This window comes from Choloepus didactylus, chromosome 3 (assembly GCF_015220235.1).
Source record: "Choloepus didactylus isolate mChoDid1 chromosome 3, mChoDid1.pri, whole genome shotgun sequence".
NCBI classification, from domain to species: Eukaryota; Metazoa; Chordata; class Mammalia; order Pilosa; family Megalonychidae; genus Choloepus; species Choloepus didactylus.
In genome coordinates, this window is record NC_051309.1 from 73,436,164 (window position 1) to 73,461,424 (window position 25,261).

At 35.7% G+C, this 25,261-nt stretch overlaps 1 protein-coding gene across 1 annotated transcript in view; it reads right to left on the reverse strand.

Moving 5' to 3' along the window:
• Window positions 1-25,261, reverse strand: part of LOC119529481 (UDP-glucuronosyltransferase 2A3-like) — a 57,843-nt gene that overhangs the window by 17,326 nt on the left and 15,256 nt on the right. The window contains exons 2-5 of the mRNA XM_037829923.1: window positions 10,277-10,425; window positions 7,610-7,741; window positions 5,244-5,331; window positions 4,551-4,770 (exon numbers count right to left, since the gene is read on the reverse strand). Of these exons, the coding sequence (XP_037685851.1) occupies window positions 4,551-4,770; window positions 5,244-5,331; window positions 7,610-7,741; window positions 10,277-10,425 (589 nt within the window). The remainder of the gene's footprint in view (window positions 1-4,550; window positions 4,771-5,243; window positions 5,332-7,609; window positions 7,742-10,276; window positions 10,426-25,261) is intronic.

Below are 25,261 nucleotides of genomic sequence, written 5' to 3' on the forward strand. Positions count from 1 at the left end.
TCAGAAATTACAATTTCTGGAGGGGATATGGAGAAAGTGACAGTCTTATTCACTGTTGGTGGGAATGTAGAATGGTACAACCACTTGAGAAGGCAGTGTGGCAGTTCCTCAGGAAGCTAAGTATAGATTTGCCATATGACCCAGCTATTCCATTGCTAGTTTATACTCAGAGGAACTGAAAGTTAAGACATGAATGGACATTTGTAAGCTGATGTTTATAGCAGCATTACTCACAGTTGGCAAGAGACGGAAATGGCCCAAATGCCCATCAACAGATGAGTGGATGGGAAAACTGTGGCATATACACCCTACGGATCATTATGCAGCTGCAAGACAGAATGAGGACATGGAACATACGATAACATGGATAATCCTTAAGGATGTTAAGTTGAGCAAAGTTAGCCAGAAACAAAAGCACAAATACTGTATGCTCTCACTAATATGAACTAAAATTAATGAGTAAACTTTGAGAGTTAAAAGCTGATAACACAGGCTACCAGGAGATAGAAAGAGGGTGGAAATAGGCCATTTGATGCTGAAGGACTAAAGAATGTTCAGCAGAATTGATTGTATAGATCCAAAAATAGTTGGCAGAATACTGTGTGATGGTAACACAATTTTGTAAGTACACCGAACAAAGATGCCTGTGAGTAAAGCTGAAAGAGGAGGGCTAGGGGCATGCATGACACCAGAGGTAAAGACAGATGGTGAAGACTGAGACTGTATAACTTAGCAAAAACTGGAGTGGCCAATGATTGTGACTGAATGTACAAATAAAAAAGGGTTTTAACATGTGGGAGAATAAATGAATGTCAACAATGCAAAGCGTTGAAAAAGGGATGGTATTCAGGAAAAAGTATAATCAAAGCACACTGGAGTCTATGGTGAACAGTAACATTATAATATGCTTCCATTAAATGTAACAAAGGCAATATACCAAAGCTAAATGTCCATGACTGGGGTATATAGGGAGGGATATCAGATTCTTGGTAGTGGTGGTGTTGTCTGCCCTTACGATTATATTGTATGATATTTTATTTTTATTTTTACTATCTTTTTTTACTATTCTTTAAAAAAAATTTTTTCATAGTAATTAATAGTTCAAGTGCTGAGTGTGGTGATAAATGTACAACTATATGATGATACCATTAATGATTGTACACTTGGATAATTGTACTGTATATGAATATATCTCTATAAAATTGTAGAAAAAAATATAAATAGGGATAAAAGTGCTGGGGAAAAAAACCACGGAGAGGGGCATGTACCTATTTACTGTTGCTAAGGAAGCAGATTGATGTAGTCTCTCTGGAGGACAGAGTGGTGGTTCCACAAGAAGCTAAGTATATAGGTGCAATAAGGTCCTGCAATCTCGTTATGGGGTATATTCTTGGAAGATCTGAGAAGAGGAACATGTATGGACCTTTGCACACTGATGTTTATGGAAGCAGTATTCATGATTTGCAGTGGGTGGAGGTGCCCTGAGGGTACATCGACTGAGGAACAGAATGGTGACCTGTGGTGTATGGAATATTGAGCAACTGCCAGAAGGAGTGAAGCTGTGAAACATGCAAAGAAGTGAATGGATCCTGTAGACAGCATTTTGAATGAAATACTCCAGAAACAAAGGCAAACAGTATGATGCCTCACCAATATGGACTAACTACAATGTATAAATTCATAATTGAATCTTAGAGCACAGTTTATCAGGGAAACACTTAATGTAATAATCCCTAGATTATAAGCTTGTATAGCAGTCACATCTATTCCTGAATTGTAATGGTTATGTCTAAATTCTGAGATGCTGATCCCTTTATGTATAACCTGATCAGTCTCTGGAACTTTGGGTATCTGTGTGACACCTGAAACTCAGAGCTACAGCTTGGGAGATATGAATGTCAGTAATGGCGCATACAGCAACTGTTAAAAAAGCTGGAAAAGAGTCCAGACTTCAATTAGAGATATGAATGAAGCAGATCTGGTAAGGACTAGGGCAAATTGGCCAAAGGGTAAAGGATTATACTAACTGTGTTTTAAAACTTCAACTTCTTTATAAGACCAAGGGAAGAGATGTTTATTCGGTGTGGGATTTATATTTTCTAAACAATTTAAGTTCTACAGCTTGCTCATGCACCATAATTACATGGAACTTCGAACAGGAAGTGAGATCTGGTAGGTCTGTGTAGATTACTGTGAAATAGTCACACATCCCAAAGTAATTTCTGCAGAGAATAAAAATAGATATGTAGGCCCCCATGAATTGCTGGGGGAAAATGTGAAAGTGTTGGACTACTCACCTGGGTTGTTGCTGATGTTCTCACAAAGATTGTGGACTGACAGTTTGGTATGCTGAGCTCTCTATCTTGGGGCTTCCCCTTATGAAGCTTGTTACTGCAAAGGAGAGGCTAAAGCTGCTTATAATTGTGCCTAAGGGTCTCCCCCTGACTGCCTCTTTGTTGCTCAGATGTGGCCCTCTCTCTCTAGCTAAGTCATCTCAGCAGATGAACTAGCTGCCCTCCCCACTATGTGGGGCCAGACTCAGGGGTTTAAATCTCCCTGGCAATGCAGGATATGACTCCAGGAGATGAATCTGGACCCGGGATTGTAGGACTGAGAACATCTTCTTGATCAAAAGGGGGGATGGGAAATGAAACAAAATTAAGTGTCAGTGGCTGAGAGATTTCAAATGGAGTTGAGAGGTCACTCTGGTGGACATTCTTGTGTACTATATAGATATCCCTTTTAGGTTTTAATGTATTGGAATAGCTGGAAATAAACACCTGAAACTATAAAACTCCAACCCAGTAGCCTTGACTCTTGAAGATGATTGTGTAACTATGTAACGTACAAGGGATGACAGAGTGATTGTGAAAACCTGTGGATCACAATTCCTTTTTCCAGTGTATGGATAGATGAGTAGAAAAGTGTGGACTAAAACCAAGTGAAAAATAGGGTGTGATGGGGAGATGATTTGGGTGTTCTTTTTTACTTATATTTTTTATTCTTATCTTTTTCTTTCTGGTTTAAGGAAAATGTTCAAAAATAGATTGGGATGATGAATGCATAACTATATGTTGGTGCTGTGAACACTTGATTGTATACCATGGATGACTGCATGGTATGTGAATATATCTCAATAAAACTGAATTAAAGAAAAAAAAAGAATTAGGAGATCTGTCTAAAATTAAATAAACATATAGTTTTATTTCAATTCATTTTTCAGTTAAATAAAATGGTATTATATTTAAAGATATTATTTTAAACAACCACATATAGTTCCAACAATATGTATAAAATTATTTATTTATCTACATCACTCCTCTTGTATTATGTGCATAATGATGAATGGTTTACACTCTGTGTTAATGGTGATCATTTCAGAATGGCTACTATCAGGCAAATTATCTCTTCCATTTCTGTCCTTACTGAATGGTTTATAATGTATAAATTAGAGTGTGTGTGTACATATATATGTATGTGCATGTGTGTGTGTGTGTATGTTTACCAAAATAAACAGATCTTTCTGGAAAAACTCTTGAGAATTTATGTAAGCCATAACACTATATATTCATTTTGAAAAATATTTTGATAGAATATCTGTGGTCATCATTTTTTTATTGCAATTTCAGTAAAGAACTTAGTTTGGGAAAAACACAAAACAGTGACTTTTATATTTGTCATATTATGGTGGTTATTAGAAAATAAGCCATTTACAAAATGACATGCTTTTAAAGAGCAGACTAGAAATATTCCCTTTGCTTTGTTCCTTCCTTCTAAGTGAGGCTCAGCTCACACATTGGGCCTTTGGGAAGGTCACTGCAAGCTTCTAAGGACTGTCTACCTTGGGGTCAGGCTTCAGGGCAGGGCCTGGGGGCTGTAGGTAAGGACCCAGGTGAGCCAACAACTCCCTGCCTGCTGCTGACAGCTCATCCCCAGGCTTTGGCACATGCTCCCTTTCTGAGTCAGGAAGGTGAAGTCTGGGGGGTCTGCAACCTCCTTGAGGAGCTGGCCATAGTCCAGTCAGGATGGGGGGTATGGGGACCTGAGCCTCCAACTCTCCATTTATAGAGCAAATGTCTGTTTCTGTGAATTACAGATACTTTAATGCATCAGGCTTCTGAATAAGCCCTCACTGAAGAGTGTTTCTGTGGTTATGCACAGATCTGCTGCGTTGGGCTATGAGAAGGGGTGCACTGTGCCAGAGGCCTCCAGAGAAGTGGAGCCTGAGGCAGGGGTCTGCTGTGCCTGATCCCCAGGGTCTGAGGTCCCTAGTGGCCAGGAGAGGGTGGGGGTGTGTTGGTCCCACCCCATCTCAGGCCTCTTCACATACATCTCAGAAATTATTGTTTACTTTGAAGGGAGACAACAGTCCTGACAGGGCAGGCCCGGCCTGGAGTGTGCTCAACAGCATTTCCAGGGCCCGGTGTGGGACAGGTGAGGGTGGAGCGAGGAGAGGGTGCATCAGAACTTCCTCAGTGTTAACACTGGACATTTTCTAGTAGGATGTTTAACACATCCATGGTGACTCTTTAGAGAGCAGCTGTACTTACGAGGGTTCGTTAATGACTGTTCTCAAAGCTCTGAGCAAATCTGCACTTGTCATTGTGTTCATGTTCACGTCCACAGCTGCTCCTTTGGCCTTCACGTGTGCGATGTTATCAGGCTGATCAGAAAAGAGGGGAATTCCCACCATAGGGACCCCGTGATAAATAGCTTCATAGATTCCATTCAGTCCACCATGAGTGACAAAAGCTTTTGTTTTAGGATGACCTAGTTTAAGGGGGAGAGGAGTGAAATGTGGGGTAGAATTTCATTACAACACGTTAACATAATTTCAGAGACAGAAGGGGAAAAAACAACAATCAAGGAGGAAATATATTGTATAAACATATTGTATAAAAGCCAAACACCTGACGCTTTGCTTCCACAGAAGAATTGCAACATAGGAAATCCTGACTTAACACCTCTGCATTGTCAGGAAGGTTTTTACTGGACAGAAGCTATCTGATCTGAACATGAAATTTGAAGAATTATGAGTCTGAACTGAAGATACACGTAAGTCAGCAATCGGAGGCATAAATCTATAAAAATTGTGGACAGTTATTAAATTATATCTGCTTTAAAACAAGAAATAAAATGTGGAACTTTACAATTGTTAAATAAGTCTTTAATTTCTTTGCTTTAAACAGTTACTCAATTTGTCCCTTGTGCAACACTAAAGCTTTACCTCCTCATAACCTTACCAAGAAGATCATTCTGGGGCATCCAGTCATAGAGCCGAGTATTGGCTCCTAATGTGGCTGGTGTCTTTCCTTTGTATCTCCATAAAACCTGCACAAGAAAATGAATTAATTTCACAAGTAAAACCCCAAGACTATGGCATTTGCAGGCTTTAGAACCATTTACAAATCACATAATCACAGTTCACATCCTAATTCAGGTGGTAGATGAGAGAGGTTATAAAATGGGTTCTTTGCAAACAGTGAATGAATTAGTAGGGTCCTTTGAAACCATCTTTTTTACAGGGATTACTAATAGTCTTTTAGGTATAGCATCATTTTGACAGTTATGCATTAAAAGATTTGGGTAATGAGATTACAAGTGAAGGATGAAAAATAAATTAGTATTGGTTCAATCAAATTATGGAGTTAAAATTTTTTCAGAAAACATGAATACCTGTGTAAATTTAAGTCCTGGGCCACACTCTCATGTTCTAATTTTATTGTTTTATCACAAAATCATATTGCCATTTGTCATTTAAGAAGTTGAGATAATGAGATCATAGGAGCAAAATTAGAAAATCAAAAGAACAGTTTAATAAATCAGGGTTGGGTGTTAAAATTTATTGTGGACAATACCACTTCTGTGTAAATCTGTCATTTTGGACATCCTAACTCTCATGTTTCAAATGTAATGTTTTTCATAAATATAATTGGTTTTATATTTTGTGTCTCTTATCTGAATGATTGGTTTCATTTCTTTCTCCCTTCCTTAGTCCCACCTTCCCTTCCTCTCCTCTTCTCTCCCTCCTTTCCTCCCTCCTTCACTCCCTTCTTCCCTCTCTTCCTCCCTCCCTTCTTTTGTTCTTTCCTTCTTTTATTTCTTTAATAATTTTTTTTTGAATGAGAATCAGATGAGGGGTTTGCTTTCATTCCATTCTTGTATGAAGTTTCTTCATACAAGCTCTTTATGCTTTGGGAAGTCTGTTAGACTAATTTCAGATTAAATAATAAAGAAAGATATAGATGTCCTATACATTTAACTGAAGGTATTTAAACACAAAATCAAAGTTTTAATATATTCAATTAGCATACTTGTTCTATAGAATGTCATGTGTTTTAAAAATGATAGAAATAAAAAGAGCCCTTGGATGCTCCATAAATAGTGGTATCCAAATCTAGACTGCTTCTCCTGACCCGTCTATACTTGGATAGAGTCCTAAGAATGCATAGAGGTGTGGAGTATATTATTGAGGATAATTCCTCTCCACTTTTGGTCATTTCAGCTCTCCCTAACCACTTTTGGTCATTTCAGCTCTCCCTAACCAAGAACTTGGATATAAAATACTTCAGAACTTTTGTCAGTAGTCAGACAAGCCCTTATTTTCAAATACTGCAATACTGATGGGGGCCTAATGCTTTCATATTTGTTACGTTGAAAATACATGACTACAAAAATATATTTCCCCAGTAACTTCAAGACTGAGTACATAAATGATCAAATGTTCCTAAGTGCACTGTTAATATTTAATCAATTTTTACTTAATGCTCTTGCTATTTATCCATAATAACTATATCTTGCTAGTTATGTGCAACGAATAATATTCTATAATTAGTTCCCACATTCAATTCAGAGGAGCACTTGTGACTACATTCTCTTTCCAATTCTTATAGTAACTGCCTGGGTTGACATGGATCTATGTACCTCAGAAAAACATTCTTTATCTTAATCCATTCCATTGGATGTGAACCCATTATAAATGGACCTTTTGATAAGGTTACTTCATTTATGGGATGGCCAAACTGAATCAGGATGGGTCTTAATCCTATCACTGGAGTCCTTGATTAGCAGAATGAAATTCAGGTAGAAAGAGGGAAAACCACAAGAAGAAGTTGGAAGGCAATGGAATCCAGAGAAACCAGGAGAGTCCACCATATGCATAGCTATATGACAGAAGGGCCATGGACCAAGAATCGCTGACATCTAGCCCCAGAATGCCAGTAATCAAGCATCACTTGATGACTCCTTTATTGGAATTCTAGCCTCAAACTTGTGGTCCAATAAATTCCTGTTGTTAAGCCAAGCCATTGCATGGTATTTGTTTTCGCAGATAGGAAATTCAAACAGTTTTTGTACCAGCAAGTGGGGTACAGCTATTAAAAACAGCTAAAACGTGGAAACAGGTTTGGAATTGGATAATGGGTAAAGGCTGGAAAAACTGTGATGTGATTGATAGAAGACTAGAGACTGTTGGTAGAAATATGGATGCAAAAAGTCCTTTCAATGAGGCCTTAGAAGGAAAGGATGAATGTGCTATTGGAAACTGAAAGAAAAGTGGTCCTTTTTAGGAAACTAAAGCAAGGTCCACAAGATAAGCAATTGAACTAACCTTTTGTGGAATCTGTGCAAAGGCAGAGGCAATGAGATTGGCCTTTTCTTCTGTGAGGTTTGTGACCATTGACCCAAGAGAAAACACCACAACACCATCTTCACCCGAGCTCTGGACAAATTCTTCCATTTCCTGCAGAGATACAAAAATGGCTCTATTACAAACGTAAAGCATCAATGGAAAAAAAGTAAGGTTCACCTGCATTTCTTAACTTGAACATTCAAGCAAAGTACAAAAACCATTGTTAGAAAGGCTTATTAAAAGTTAGAAGCATCTAATTTCTTTAGGAGGAAATATAAACTAATACTTATGGCTTAAATATATAATCAGTGATTACTAGGATAGACATTAAATGAAATCGCTATACACCAGCAATAGGTGATAAGGAGTAGGGTAGCTCTTTTCCTGGTTGATGGACACTTATCCCCCAGGTTTAAATTTACTAAACAACTGAGTTTGTAAACTTATAAAAATATTATTTGGAAGTAAGCCCAAGGAAGGGTCCTGAAGTGGGCTTCTGGAACTTTCAGCAAGCTATTTTTCATCCAATAAATTATTATCAAATTGATCCTCTTTCCTTTCAGACAGAATTTCAGGATTATTTTTTGCAAGCTTACACTTTACTGATTAATTGGGTGAAGAAGAATTTTGTTAGAAAAGGAACATGTAATAATTTCTTTTAAAAGAGGATAAATTGTCTGATGCTGTTATTCCATAAAAAATATTACGAAATAGTGCTATTTTTTGGCATCCCGATATATAAAATTCCCACCAGAGTGGAATACTAACTTCAGGCCTTAAATTGAACCTTATCCCAGAACTGACATATAATTCCCTGTGTCACCACTTACACTTGTGCAAGTTTCGCACTGCAGCCTCTGGGTTTGCAGTCATTCATTTCATAATATCTGTGAGTGCTACCCTCTAACTATATGTCATACATTCTCTGTGAAACTGTTTGTACCACCTCTGGAGTTACTATGTTTCTCAATTTACAGATATTAAAATAATCGAGAGGGGATGTATATGAGGTGAACATAGAATGCTATTTCTCAGCTTGCCTAATGTTAGAGGAACATCTCAGTAGCCACAGAAATTGGTGTTTTACTATTTTGATTCATCTACTCTAAACAAATGTGTGTGTGTGTTTGTGTACAAATGTATATAAAAACATAGATATGTATCAGTTGAGTTTTTGATCTTGATTTCACTATACTGCAGTGTCATTTTAATTTTTATAATCCCAGTATGATTTTTATTCTGTGCATTTATTGACTGACATAAATCATTCATAGGTGTCATAAACCATGATTTCCCAAACTTCTATATCGATAGGTACATTGAATTTTAAAGAGAATAATTATCTCCCTCTTGCATAAATTACCTGATATGTTTTTCTGAAATCATGAGATTCATGTGGTGTGTTTGTGTGTATCAGGGGAAGGTGAAGGTGGGAGGCTGTGAAGGTGGAAAGAAAAGCATAGTATTGTGTAGTGAGAGATGATCTAGAGAGCCATGACAAAGTCACATCTCTTTATCTCTAGTTGGATAGTGGTTCATTATCGCCTATAATACCAACTCTCAATAGAGATTGGTTTACAAGTATAATTCACTGGTATGAAAAGGATATTCAGAATCCTCAAAAGAAATTTCATACATCAATATGCACCTGATCTTAAAAGGAAATAAAGAACTCTCCTGGAAAGAAATAACATTTACCCTGATATATTCCTAAAGAGATTTTGGTCATTTTCCCACAACCTAAGTAAATAGGGTCTGTATTCTTATTACCTATTGATAACTAAATACAAGATTCTTATCATGCTTGTCTATTACTCTCTTTGAGTCTCAGTACTATTAACTTCCAACTTTCCTGGAACTCTACATTTATACTTTAGTGTATGGTATAGAATTTTATTTTTCACTCCCAAAACTCATTCTGATAAAGAACCAATTCAACATTTGGTCTCTCATTTGTCTGAATTCTACTTTATGCTGATGAACTTTAATCTATTTCTGTTGCTGTCTGCTGAGATTGGGACCTTGTACTATCTAATTAATTCCTAAATTCCCCCTAAAATTGTGTTGTCACCTTACAGTGATTAGGACCAAAATAAACTCATTCTAAGCACAAAGATGTTTTTCCGCTAAGTATTTCCTATCTCAGTAAAATTCACCAGTGTCCAAATAACCTCCACGATGGAAATTCAGAGTCTTCATGGAATCTATACTTACCAAATCTGTGAATTTAATCCAAAGTTCTTGTGAAAGCAACTTTATCTTTTTTTCTACCATGGTAAATTTCCTTGTTCAGAATTCTATCATGCTTGTTAGATTCTTAGTTTTCTGTTGTTTTTTTTTGTTTGTTTTTTGTTTTTTTTTTTTTGTAGTTCTAGTTTCCTGGCCCACCAATCTGTTACCTCAATGATAGCCACAAGGACATTTTTAAGAGTGTCTATGTCACTTTTCTGCTTAACATTTCATTGTGAAGACCAACATACTTAATATTACTCATAAAAACACCCATGACCTGGAAAATAGAACTGGAATGGAAAACTAAAGTTATCTAACCCATGTATCTGTTACTGAGGCAGCATGCTTTAAAAGAAAATAAGTATAAGGTATAATGTCTTAATGTATACAAAGCCTCCCATTTAATAGACTTACCTTAGGTAAAGGTTTGGCAGGCTTGCACTGCAATCCTCCAACAAACTCAAAATTAGGTAAATATGGACGAGGATATTCAAAATCCCAAAATGTTCGAATTAGCCAAATTTCAGCTTTCCCCACAGTCTCACATAATGTAGTGGGTCTTCCTGGAAGAAAGGAAGAATGGTGGATGGGAAGATTAGCATAAGAGATAAATGAAAACAATTACACTGGCAATTTTCTGATAAGCTATGAAAGGAAAATCAATTTGTATCCTCTAGAAATCCATGGATTCTAGATGTCAAAATGTAGTGCATTAGGGTGCATTAAGGTTCAAATATGAAACAATTAGAAGGTAAATAAGGAATGTAGATAAGAAATAAGACAGAGGAAAGGTGAACAAGATAAAAAAAGAAATAAAGAATGAAGGATGAAGAAAGGAAGGAAGGCAGGAAGGAAAGAAGAAAGTGGAAAGAAGAGAGAAAAAGGAAAAGAGATAGAGATGAATGAAGTACAGGAGAGAGAGGGCAAGGAATTTTGGGTAGAAAAGAATAGCTTTAAGTAAGTGTACCAGTACCACAATAGGTTCAATCAAAATTTAACCACAGCTCCAAGATACTGGTGAATTTATTACTCATTTTTTTTCTCTCTGGTTAAATTACAGATGCTGGTTTAGTCACAACATATCTGTACAAAATCATCAGTCAATAGTTTCCAGTTTCCTGTCAGGAATATATTTGCCTCATATTTGAAAGATCTCACCACTTACATCCCACTTGATCCTCCTTAGTCAATTCCATCATTTCTATTGAAGGGTCATTATTTTCTTAGTAACAAGAGCCTGTGTAATTCACATCCATATTGACCCTCTTTTGGAATGTAAGATACACATGAACATACCATTGTAACATGCTTACTTTTATTTTATCTTCAAATGATGTTTTTTAAAGGGGAACAAATTCTAGGTATTTTTAGGAATTATGTACAAAATAGCTACCTTTACAAATTACCAGCTAGATCATTTCAATAGAAGGAAAGCATTTACAAATAAGAAAAAGAAAAGAAAATCTCAGCTGGTGGTCATATAAATGTCAGAAAAAGCACCTTTTTTGAGTCTTCACATTCTAAGTTTGATGTTATGCTTCAGGTCATTTATTCCAATAACTTACTCTTGTTCAAGCCATGTGAATAAAATAATATGTACAATTTTTGGATTGCATTTTTGAAAAAGGATATTGCTTGTCCTCCATTTCTCTTTAACTTTCTCTCTAGTCAGAAAACAAACGTCCTTTCTTAACCTTATGGAAAAAACTGCACCGTAAGGGGTGCCAGAGTAATATCATACTCAGTTCCTGGATACATGGATGACTTGATAAGCAGAAATGTCTTTCTTCCTTTGAACAGTTAATCGAAAGAAATTAACTTCTCTGCACCTTAGAGCATGGTATCTGTTTTCTCTTTTTCATTGCAGCTTATACTGCAAAATTAACTGGTTTAACTTAGGTGAGTAATGATGGTGACTCTCACCAGGATAATGCCAATGGATGTGCTAAAAAGAGTGAAATTCTGTGTATATTTTGAGGGTATAGCTGATAGGAATTTCTGGCAAATTGTTTGTGGAGTAGGGGAAAAAAGAGAGACCCATGTTGTGGCTTGTATTTTTTATTTGAGTAAGTGCATGAATTAAGTTTCCATTATCAAATGGAGAAAGATAGGAAGAACATGTTTGGGGTGGGGTTTGAGTTGGAACTCAGGTTTAAATAAGAAAATTATGAAACACTAGTTGACATCCAAACAGATATGTGGAGTAGGAAAAGAGGTTTATAAGGCTGCAGTGCAGGGGATAACATGCCACTAAGAAATGCAAATTTTGGAGTCTTCAACTTACAATTTATAATTGAAACTGTTTAATTGGATGAAATCATGAAATGAGTGGGTATAAATTGAGAACATAAACATTTCAAAACAAAAAAATGGGCCTTTTCAAACTTAAAAAACCCATATACTTAAGAATAGGATAGGAAACCAATGCATTCTATACTTCTCATATTCTTAAGAAGTATAGTAAAGATGTTGGTTAACTCCAGATGTCGCATATTTCTAAATATGTAATGAGTGTGGTCACTAAAAAAAATATACATAAATCTTTAACTGCCCAAAAAGTAGTATGAAAACACTAAAGAAAAAGAAACCTTCAAATACAAAGCAAAGGAAGTGAAAAAAATCAGAGAAAAATAAAATATATAAAATAATTGTAAAAATAAAATACCTCTTTACCCAATTGATGTAAATAGATAAAAATTCCCAGATTAATGACATTGAAATCACATTCAATTAACACAAGTTCAGGTATAAACTGACAAAAAAAAGTACATCTAAATATTGGTGCAATATTTAAGTTCCATACAAGTATAAGAAAAATAGGGAAAGTGAAAAGAAAATGAAACAAAATTATCTATCTGTCACATAAAAAGAACAGAATAAGGAGGGTGAGAATAATTTAAAAAAAAAATAGAAAGACCATGAGCAAATGTTAGAAATTAAATGCAGATATTTTCAGATAAATTCAAAAGAATTAATATTCTCTAATAAATCACATAAAGATTAGATTGAAAAAAATTCAGTTACATTCTGGTAAAAAGAGACCATTTCTAATACTTTAAGATGCATAGTAATTTAAAACAAACTGATGAGAAAAGTTACCACATATATAGTTGCCTAAAGAAGGAAGATGCAACTATATTAATGTTTTTAAAACACTATTGCTTTAAGCTCAGTAAGGGTTACCAGAAATAAAAAGTACCTTAAAAGTAATAAAATATTTTCAATTCACTAGGAAGCTGATAGTTTTACATATGGATATAGTTAATATTATAACTAATCCCTATAAAGCAAATAGTGGCATTTAAGGAAGAAATTTAAAAATCCAACAATATATAGAGAGATTTTATCAAAAATACTTCAAAACTGATATACACACCTATGACTAGCCACAAAAAATTCAAAATTATCATACAGACCATATTTCTGATTACAACCCAATTAAATTAGAAATTAACAGAAAAAAAAGACCCCTAGCCAATTCTGTGTGGTAGATTGATTGCATTAATGGCTTCATATTTCCATACTTCTCTGTACCCATGCCCAAATTATGAAATAGTGCTTGAGTATTTCTCATTTTGTCTTTCACCTCTGCCTTGGTATGAGAACATTCTAAAACTAACCTGCTGAATTGATGCAAAAGATACACTGAGGGACCAGGTAAACCCTCATACATGTAGAGGAGTGATCCCTGTACCAGATCCACAGTTGATCACAGTTGAATAAGTAAGCCCATTAGAGACTAGATGTACCCTGCCAATGCATAGGCCTGTGAACAATAATAAATGACCATTCTTTGAAGCCACTCAGTTTGGGGCAGTTTGTTTCAAAGCATTCTTGTCACAACAGCTAATGGATATACTCCCTAATGGATATACTCCCTTATACTTCAAAATTGAAAGACACATTTCTGCACTGTCCAGCCAAAGAAGAAATTAGAAAATATTTAGACCTGAATAATTTTAAAATATTAAAAATAAAAACTTGGGGAATACAGAAAATACAGAATTTGAAATAAGTTGTAGTTTTTAATAATTAGTAAATAAAAGAATGCACTTAAGCAATCAGCAAAATATCACAGTAAAGCCAAAATAGGAATTAAAACAAGCAAGAAAAAAGAAGGTATAAGTTAACTAGAAAAACAAAATGAAGTCAATGCCATTCATAAAATAGATGTTCTAATCCTTAAAAAAAGTTTAGCTGAATTTGTGACATGTTAAAAGAGGATATCATGAAGAAGTTGGTTCAGTCTAAGAATGAGATGATAGATTAAAATATTAAAACATCAAAAGTGTGATTTACCTTATTAACAAAGAAAGAAAAATCATAATTATATCAAGCAATAAAAAATTCAATATTGATAATTTAAAAAGGTGTTAGCAAATTAGGAATTAGGAAGAATTCTCTGAGTTTGATTAAAGACACCTACCAAAACCCTATTAGAATGTAACATTTACATTGACTTATTGAATGCATGCCCTTAAAATGAATGACCACAAGTCAAATATAAGTTGGAATGACAAGTTTAAATCAATAAAATTTTAATCCAAATCAGTTTATAAAGAAAGAAAAAGCAAATAAACGTGCAGGAGATCTAGTGATCTAAATTTTTTTTTTTTTAAGTATATCATATGACTGTCATGTAGCAAACCCTAAAATATACAGTTGAATAATAAGTTTGAATAAGTCAGTTTGGTAATTTTGTTGAATACAAAAACAACCTGAATTAGCAATTTCAATTTCTATGCACGGGCAATAATCAGAAAATTTAATAAAAACCTGTAATGCAACTTAAAAATATTTCAGTAACTTTATTAATGTTGTATAAGATTTTACTATTAGAATTATAAAAATCTTATTGAAAACCAGATCCAGAAATTTAAAAAGACAGAGATATCCTATGCATAGGAAAACAAATTCATAAAGATGTCCATTCTTACTAAACCAATTTACAGATTAAATGTAAATGTCATTAAAATCTCAAAATTTCAGGTTTCATGAAACTTGAAAATTTATAGAACATTAGAAGTGATTGTTAAGGTAAAAGTCAAGAATTACCAGGGGACTCTGGAAAAAGACTCTTCAATAAATAATGATGGGACAATTCCCTAATTCACCACAAAAGAAAGAAGGAAGAAAGGAAGGGAAGGGGAGAGGAAGGGAGGGAGGGTGGGAAAGAATGAAGAAGAGAAGAAAGAAGGAAAATAGTGAAGAAATAGAGGAAAGGGAGGGCAGTAAAGGAGAAATGAAAGAAACTGACCCCATTTTCAATGTACAACCAAAAAAAAAAAAAAAATCCAAGTACAAATAAACCTTTAAATTCAAAACAATATATAAGGAAATATTTATGATTTGGGGACAGTAGGGAATTTCTTCAAGTATATGAAGGAAAGTCATAAAGGAAATAGTTTGACTACATTATATTTAAAAACTGCAATGCAGTTCAAAATATGATATTGCAAAAAGAATGAGAAGGCATATCATTAGCTGAGAGAAGATATTTGCATACATAAACTGAAAAAGTATTATCTAGAAAATAAAAGAATTTCTTGAATCAATCAATTTTTAAATTTTATATATTTTTTGGAAGGTAATGATATCCTTAAAAGTCTGCACATTCATTCACAATATTTAAAAGAAGCAAAAATGTTTTAGTATATATACACTCCTTTAAATAATCAAAAGGAAATTGGTAGACTAAAAAAAAAAAAATGTAGTATTTCTCACTGAACATGTGCCAGAACAATTACAGATCAATAAATTCCAGAACAGTTAGAGATCAATAAAATAAACAGCCCAAAAGAAAATTACACAAATGATGCCCACCCTCAGGAAAGGTCTGAGAATAAAGCCTAAAACACTGAACAATTTTGGATGGCAAAATGGCAGACACATGTGCAAGGAATTCAGTGCAACATATTTTATAATAGCTATGAGTTGGACAACACAAGTAGCATTCTCAACTAGAGTAATTAAAAAAATTGTTTCCTCCATACAAGGTAATAATATAAAATCAATATAAAGAATAATGTGATTTTAAAGTGATGATGTGGAAAGATCATAAAATCTATATTTGTTAAAAAAGGTAGAGACGAATATTTAGCAATTGCTCCTATTTGCTAAAAAAGGGAAATCAAAAGGTGTGTTCAATGCCAATACTTAAGAATGCATAGAAATAACTTGATATGAAGAAATGAAAAGTTAACAGTGCCAATTTAGCAGAAATTGAAGATGAAATGGAATTTTATTGCATATACTTTTGTCCATTTGGGTTTTTAAACCATATTTATTTGTTTATTCTATTATGACATCAAGTATGAAACAATGCTTCAGATCTGTCTAGTGAAGAACATGAGAAAATATAGGACTGAAAACCAATAAGAGAATTTGTAGCAAAAGAAAACCTTCTATAGATTATAGAATTAAAACTTTGTCATATATGCTAAGGATAAATTTAACTCACAATATTTACATATAGAAGAGACTACCCTTTTCCTCTATTTCTTTTTAATATGACAAATTCATTCAAACCTTTGTCTTACAAACCATGGTTTGGAACTAGGGTAGCATCCCGTAATTTTCTGAATAAAGAGGAACTGTAGAGCTGTTTTATCAAAAATGAAAATGCAGAATGTATTGTTTCTTTAGAATTACTATTTCCTTACAGTAATATGTATTGGAAGACCCTTCAATACTGCAAAACAATTCTCAAAATTTCCTTTTTTGTTTTTTTTTAATAATATCTCCATTGCTTGAAAGCTACTACATGCACAGTTATTACTTATCATTGGATCCATTAACAAATTGGCATTCACAGACATTTAAAGAGGCAGTTCAGTTCTGGAAAATAAACCAGCAGAAACAAAAGCTGATTGATGTTTCCAAGGCAGAGATTACATAGATCTCGTGACACTTCTGGTTATATTCCAGAGGCCACAACCTGGCACTATAACTGCACAGCCACAAGAATAAAGGCCTCCTTGGACAAAAATATGGCATTCCATAAGGATTTTCCTTAGAAAGTTTTAGTTAATCTCTTAAAACCTGTTTGGTTCCTTATTACCTTCTCATAGCTGTAAAGAGAAAAATTCTCCCAACATATTTTGGGGATTAAAAATAGATTACATGTTAAGAAGATAAATGCAATTCTTCTTTATCTTAGAGTCAATGAACCAACAAAAAACTCTCTAATAGTTGATATGCTATTATTTATACTAAAGTACATTGAACAGAAATCAAGCGAGATCATGGAGAAGGCAAAAATAATGCTTTGAAAATTTTCAAGTTTCTGTATGTGCTTTGTGCCACTAAAGGATGGATTTCTGTGTTTAATGGAGCAGCACAAAAACTTCCTAGATACACAAATTTACCCCCAGAATTTTCTATGTATTAGTGGTGGCAAAGATCTCAAGTGCTTAAGTCAGATAATAGAGTGGGAAGATATTTACTGTTCAATGGGACCCAAAGAAAAGGGGAGGGGGAGGTGATATCATCAACAGGGCAATGTAAGGCATCCCCTGAAAGAGCTTCCCCAGATATTTCATGAATAAAAGGACAAATCCTACTTACTAAGAACTCTTGAGCAGATAGAGACTGTGGGAGGACTCCAAAAATGCTGTATCAAAGAAACAAAAATATCAGGTCGGAAAATTCTGTCCCAGATCACTGTTTGGTATCCATTCCCCTCCCCTTCACATGCTCCCGGGAAGCTTGCAAATCACTCAGAGTAAGCATGGGTTGGGTTCCTCCTACCATGAACAGTCACTGTGGAGTGAATCACAGCAGTGCGTTAGAACTACACACACACCCACACACACACACTCACACACACTCACACACACACAGCACAGGGACCTAAGTCCTCAGTGACCCAAGACAGAGCACAAGACACTGAGGAGAGGTACATACAAAAGGGCCCCCAGGGAAAAAAAAGAGAGGCCAGGCTGGAAGACCTGTTGTGCTCTCAATCTAGTTTCAGTCAGCTGGACCACTTAAGGCAAAAGGACTTTCAAAATTGACCCACTTTCCGGATATACCCCACCTCACTCCCTGGAGCAGAGCACCATTGCAGATCATGGAGAAGGCAAAAATAATGCTCTGAAAATTTTCAAGTTTTTGTATGTGAAGAGGCAAAAGGGCCTTGCAGAAAAAAAGGGAGTTAAACTGAACCATTGTAATATAGGATGGGTCCCGGAAATGAGAAGTGTAAGGAAATCAGCACACTAAGTGAGGGAAAGAATTTAAACAATTCATAGGAGCTGGGGAGAAAAGTCTTCACTAAAACATACAGAACAGAGCAAGATTTCTGGAGAAGGATCAGAGGAAAGGAAGCTTACACCTGGAGATGAAACAATTGCACAAAAGGTGCAATATTAAAAATTGCACTCCGTATCCAGGGCAAGAATCACATGAAGAAGATCTGGGAAAATCTGAACAGTTAAACATTAGTTATTGTAAATGTCTAGAATAAGTTAGGCTAAACATAAAGAAGAGTGTTAACACAAAGCCAATCAACAATAAAACTCTAAACAAAAGGGGAAATGATCCTTCAGCATTTGGTCTTTAAGATACTCATAAGCCTAGACATCAGCAAAAAATTATATGACATACTGAGAAACAGGAAGATGTGGCTCAGTTCCAACTCAGAAGTTGGAACAACCAATCAAAGATGTTCAAACAAATCTCTCAATCAATCAAAGGAGATAAGGGGAAATATGCATGAAGAGATAAAGGGTATTAAGAAGACAGTGTGTAAGTATAAAGAAGAAATTGAAAGTATAAAAAGAAACATAACAGAAATTATGGGGAAGGAAGATAAAACAGTAGATATTGCTGACAGGACGGCACAGGAATGAAACATGGACGTAAAATATAAAGTTCTGGGAGCAGGGAACTCAGAGCCTTGTAGGCAAAGAGCACCTCTGGTTGCTTCACAGTGTATTTATTAGCTTCACTTTCTCACAGAAAATAGGGGAGTTATTAACAGGCTAGAGAAAGCAAGATAGGGAAGTTAGAAAACAGGAAAGTCAAGGACAGACCATCCAAGACTTGCTTGCTTCTTATATCAACAATGTGGGTGCTAGGGAAGTCAAGGATGCATTCCCACTCAGGCTATTTTCTCACAAGTAGAGATTAAAAAAACACTAGAAACATACAACAGAAAATTTTAACAGACAGGAGAAAGACTCAGCATCTAAAAGGAAGGACAATTGAAGTCATGCAGTCAGAAGAACATTGAGATAGGATAATAGAAAAAAAAACTGAGTAATGCATCAGGGACTTCAGTGACAGCATGAAGTATCCAAGGAGAAGAGAAGAGAAAAGGGATAGAAAGAATATTTGAGGAAAAAATGGACAAAAATACCCCAAATCTTATGAAAGACATAAATATACATGTCCAAGAAGTGCAATGTACACCAAACAAAACAAACACTAATAGACCTACTCTGAGACACAAACTAATTAGAATATCAAATGCCAAAGATAAACAGAGTTCTGAAAGCAGCAAGAAAAAAGTGATTTGTCAATATATCTTCAATAAATTTTAGTGTTAATTTTCATCAGAAACCATGCAGGTGTGAAGGCAGTGGTATGAAACTTTGAGGTATTGAAAGAGAAAAAATGCCAAACAAAAATTCTTAATCAGACAAAACTTCCTTCATAAATAAGGTTCAATTTAAAATATGCATCTATGCCTAGAAACTGAGAGAGTTATTCAACAAAGACCTGCCCTACAAAAATTACTGAAAGGATTTTGGCAGGTTGAAAGGAAAATATATGAGGGAGTGGCTTGTAGTAGTGTGAAGAAATGCAGGGTAGCTAATGGGTAAATAATAAACCCAGTAATGCTGTATCCTCAATATACAAGTCTACTATTGAAGTCATATAAAAATCACATCACAATTGAACAAGAGAAAAACATATTTCCTGATACCAGATGTACAAAATATAAAATGGTAAAGAGGGACAAAAAAGATAAAAAGAGGAGACAGAGCAGTATGGAAGTAGATAATGTGTATGCCATTGAAACTATTGTAGAATCTTTTCAAATTGATAGATTAAAGATGGAGGTTATGTTAAATAGACCCCAAGGTAACCACAAAGAACATATATAGAAAATATACAGAAACAGAACTGAGAAAGGGATCAGATACATCACAAAATGTCAACTGTACAGAAAAGGATGCTGCCATAAATGAAAAGCATGATGAAAAAAAGAAAAAGAAAGAAAATCAATTAATGTGATATACCATATTAGCAAATCAAAGGGGGAAAACCATGATCATGTTGATTGATGCAGAAAAAGCATTTGAAAAAATCCAACATTCTGTCTTGATAAAAACACTTTGAAAGATAAGAATATAAAGAAATTTCCTCAACATGACAATAGGCATATAAGCAAAAGCCACAACTAACATCATACACAAGGGTGAATGATTGCAAGCTTTCCCCCTAAGATCTGGAAGAAGACAAGGGTGCCCATTGCCACCATTATTATTCAACATTTTGCTGTAAGTTCTGGCTAGAGCAGTTAGGAAAGATAAATAAAAGGCATCCAAATGGGAAAGAGAGAAGTAAAACTTTCACTATTTGCAAATGACATGAATCTATATACAGAAAGTCCTGAAAATCTACCACAAAGCTGCTAGAACTAATAAACAAGTTCCACAAATGGCAGGATAAAAGATTGACATGCAAGAATCAGGAGTGTTTCTATACACTCTTAATGAGCAATCTGAGGAGGACATAAAGAAAAAAATACTTTTATAATGGCAACTAAAAGAATCAAATATCTAGGAATAAATTTAACCAAGGATGTGAAAAACCTGAACACGGAAAACTGCAAAACATGGCTGAAAGAAATCAGGGACCTAAATCAATGGAAGGACATTCAGTGCTCATGGATTGGAAGACTAAATCATTAAGAGTTCAAATCTACCCAAATTGATTAACAGATTCAACACAACTCCAATCAAAATTCCAACAGTCTATTGGGGAAAAAGGAATAGCCAATGATCAAATTTATTTGGAAGGGTAAGGGCCCCTGAATAGCCAAAATCATCTTGGAAAAGAAAAGCAAAGTTGGAGGATGCACACTTCCTGACATTAAACATTACTGCAAAGCTACAGACATCAAAACCACAGGGTACTGAACTTCTGGCAAGATGGCAGAGTGGTGAGGTGTGGGATTTAGTTATTCCTCTGGGGCAGTTGGTAGAAAGCCAGGAACTGCATGGACTGGACACTGCAGAGGAATTTGAGTTTGGACATTTTTGTAGTTTGCTAATGCTGCCAGAATGCAAAACAACAGAAATGTATTGGCTTTTATAAGGGGGGGGGTTATTTGGTTACAAAGTTACAGTCTTAAGACCATAAAGTGTCCAAGGTAATGGGATGCCTTCACTGAAAGTGGCCAATGGTGTCTGGAAAACCTCTGTTAGCTGGAAAGGCACATGGCTGGCTTCTGCTCTGGGCTACTGGTTTCAAAATGGCTTTCTCCCAGGATGTTCCTCTCTAGGTGTCAGCTTCTCTCCAAGATGTCACTCTCAGTTGCTCTTGGGGCATTTGTCCTCTGTTAGCTTCTCTGGAACAAAAGTCTGCTTTCAAAGGCTGTCTCCACAATGTCCTTGTAAACTGCAGTTCCTCTCTCAGATCCTTGCATTCTTCAAAGTGTCCCTCTTGCCTGTAGCTCCTCTTCATAATGTCCCTCTCAGCTGCACCGAGTTCCTTCTGTTTGTCAGCTCATTTATGTGGCTCCAGTGATTTAATTTAGACCCACCCTGAATAGGTGGGATAACACCTCCATGGAAATTATCCAATTAGAGTCATCAACCACAGGTGGGTGGGATGCATTTCCATGCAAACAACCTAATCAATACATTCCAACTTAATCCCCACTAATATGTCTGCCCCAGAAGATTACATCAAAGATAATGGCATTGGGGGGGGCATAATACATTCAAACTGGCACAGACATACTTCATACAACATTCAGGAATGCATGGAACTGAGATCAGTGAAATCTGTAAGTTCTCACAGTGAGGGGACCCAAGCTCCTCCCTATGAGGCACAATCCTGAGGGAGGAGAGGCCATTGGTACTGGGAAACAGGAGGGAGAACTGCAATTGCACCACTGATTAAGAAATTCAAACCTCGAAACAACCAACAATAGATAAACTGAGACCAGACACTGGAAAATCTGGGAGCCATCAGCCCAGCAGAAAGGAGACAGGGCTAGAAAAACAGAAAATTAAAAAAAAGAAAAAGAAAAAAAGAGATTTTGGGAGTTCTGGTGAGCATAATATGGAGAAAGACCAGGCTCAAACAGAATCAGACAAATATGCAAATCCAGGTGTCTAGAGTCCTTGCCTGAAAAGCCAGTTTCTCTGCTCTCTTTATTGTTCCTTAACCACTTTCAACTCCTTGTATTTTAGCATTTCAATAGCCCATTAGATTGCAAGGACTGTAAATAGTCCATACTGGGCCCACCATTTTCTTTGTATCTATCTTTCTTTATTTTTTTAACTTTTTTTCTCTTTTTTTAAAACAATTATTCCAAGAAGCCCATTACAGAAAGCATCAAAGACTTGCAATTTGGGACCAGGCAAGAGCAGAGATAAGATAGCTCTGAGAGACAAAGCAATGAGTCTAGTTGTGGAGAAAATTTGCTAAACACCATAACTTCCCAAGAAAAGGGAAGTGTGCCCCAGCTCCAGTGGTAGCCCTCCTTTTGGGAGCTCAGATCTCAGGGGCTGGAATTCAGAAACAAGCTTCAGTCAGCCATGCCCCTGACAGGGTCAGGGTCACCAGGGGAACTAAAGGCTCCACACCTCTTTTCACTGGTTGGGGGAGCTGTGGGCTGGCAAGAACCACCTGCTGGACAGCACAGGAAAAACATTGAGGCTAGAGTTCTCACAGGAGGGGCTAATTCTCATGGAAACTCCATACCCTCCTCCTGAGACCTGGGCTCCTCTCTAATGTGAAAATCTGACTGGGGTTGACCATATCTCAGGAGACCATCACACAAAAAGGCTATAGAGGCAGGGCAAGAAACAGAAAAACAAGAGGTGAAAAACCCTGATCAACTAAACAGAATCTAAGTTAAAGTTCTAGAATAAGCTGAACTAAACACCAAAGGTTAGAAAACAAAGTGAATCAACAAGAAAGCCCTAGGTAAAAGAGTGAAAACAAGCCCAAGAATAAACTAATCAAGAAAATCAGCTGTCTAGGGAGCTTAAGGTAATGAGCCATACTAGGAAACATGAAAATATGGACCAGCCAAAGGAACAAACTAACAGTTCAATTGAGATACCAGAGTTGAAGCAATTATTGCTAAATCAATTCAATGAACTGAAGGAAGAACTAATTGGAGATGTTCAAGCTAATTTAAATCAATTAAATACTCAAGTCAATGAACTGAGGGAAGACATAGCAAAAGAGATGAAGGATATGAGGACACTGGATGAACATAAGGAAGAAATCATAAACTTGAAAAAGCAAATGCTAGAATTTATGGGAAGGAGGGGCAAATGGAGGAAATGAAAGAGACAATGGAGAGATACAACCATAGATTTGAACAGGCAAAAGAAAGGATCAGTGAATTGGAAGACCAGACATCTGAATTCACACACATGAAAGAACAGAAGGTGAAAAGAATAGAAAAATATGAGTAGGCTCTTAGGGAGCTGAGTGACAACATGAAACACACAAATATACATGTTAAAGGTGTCCCAGAGGGAGAAGAGACAGGAAAAGGGGTAGAAAGAATAATAGAAGTAAGAATCACTGAAAATTTCCCAACTCTTATGAAAGACGGAAAATCAGAGATTCAAGAAGTACAGCACACTCCAAACAGAATAGACCCAATAGATATACTCCAAGACACTTACTGAACAGATTGTCTAATGTCAAAGATGGAGAATTCTGAAAGCAGCAAGAGAAAAGCAACCCATCACATACAAGGGAAGCTTGATAAGACTATGTACAGATTTCTCTGCAGAAACCATGGAGGCAAGAGACAGTGTTGTGATATGTTTAAGATACTGAAAGAGAACTGCCAACCAAGATTCTATACCAGCAAAACTGTCCTGCAAAAATGAGGGTGAGATTAAAATATTTTCTGACAAACAGATACTGAGAGAGTTTGTGAATAAGAGACCAGCACTAGAAGATATACTAAAGGGTGTGATACAGGATGATAGGAAAAGGCAGGAGAGAAAGTTTGGAGAAGAGTGTAGAAATGAATATTATTAGAAGGGTAAAAAGAGAGAGAGAAAAAAATGAGACATAACATATAAAATCCAAAAGACAAGATGATAGAAGTACTGCCCTTATGGTACTAACACTAAATGTTAATGGATTAAACTCCCCAATAAAAAGACAGAACAGATTAAAAAAGAAGACCCATCTATATGCTGTCTACAAGAATCTCACCTTAGAGACAAGGACAAAAATAGGCTGAAAGTGAAAGGTTGGAAAGAGATATTTCATGCAAACAGCAACCAGAAAAAAGCAGGAGTAGCTATATTAATATCAAAGTAGATTTCACAAGGAAAATGAGTAAAAGAGACAAAGTAGGACACTATGTATTAATAAAAGGGTCATTTCATCAAGAAAACATAACAATCATAAATATTTATGCAACAAGCCAGAATGCCCCAAAATTCATAAGGCAAACACTGAGAGCACTGAGAGAAGAAGACAACTCCATAATAATAGTGGGAGGTTTCAGTAACCCACTCTCATCAGAGGAAAGAATGTCTAGAGAGGATAAACAAGGAAACAGAGATGTTGAATTGTATGATAAATGAACTAGACTTGGCAGACATTTATAGAACACTACACCCCATAAAAGCAGGATACACTTTTTCTCAAGAGTTCATAGAATATTCTCTAGGATAGACCACATGCTGGGGCACAAAGCAAGTCTCAACAAATTTAAAAATATTGATATTATAAAAAAAAAACACTACCTCAGATCATAGGGTATGAGGTTGGAAATAAATAACAGGTGGAAGATTGTAAACCTCACAAACACATGGAGAGTAAACTACCCACTCTTAGGAAACCAGTGGGTAAAAGAAGAAATTGCAAGAGAAATTAGTAAATAACTTGAAGCAAATGACAATGAAAACACAACATATCAAAGTTTATGGGATACAGCAAAGGCAGTGCTGATAATAAAATGCCTATATTAAAAGAGAAGAAAGAGCAAAAATTAAGGACTTAAGTGTCCTCCACTGGAGGAACTAGAGAAAGAACAGCAAATTAACCCCAAAGCAAACAGAAGAAAGAAATAAAAAACATTAGAGCAAAAGTAAATGAAACTGAGAACAGGAAAACAATAGAATCAACAAAAACAGACGATAGTTCTGAGAGAAATTCAACAAAATTGATGGACCC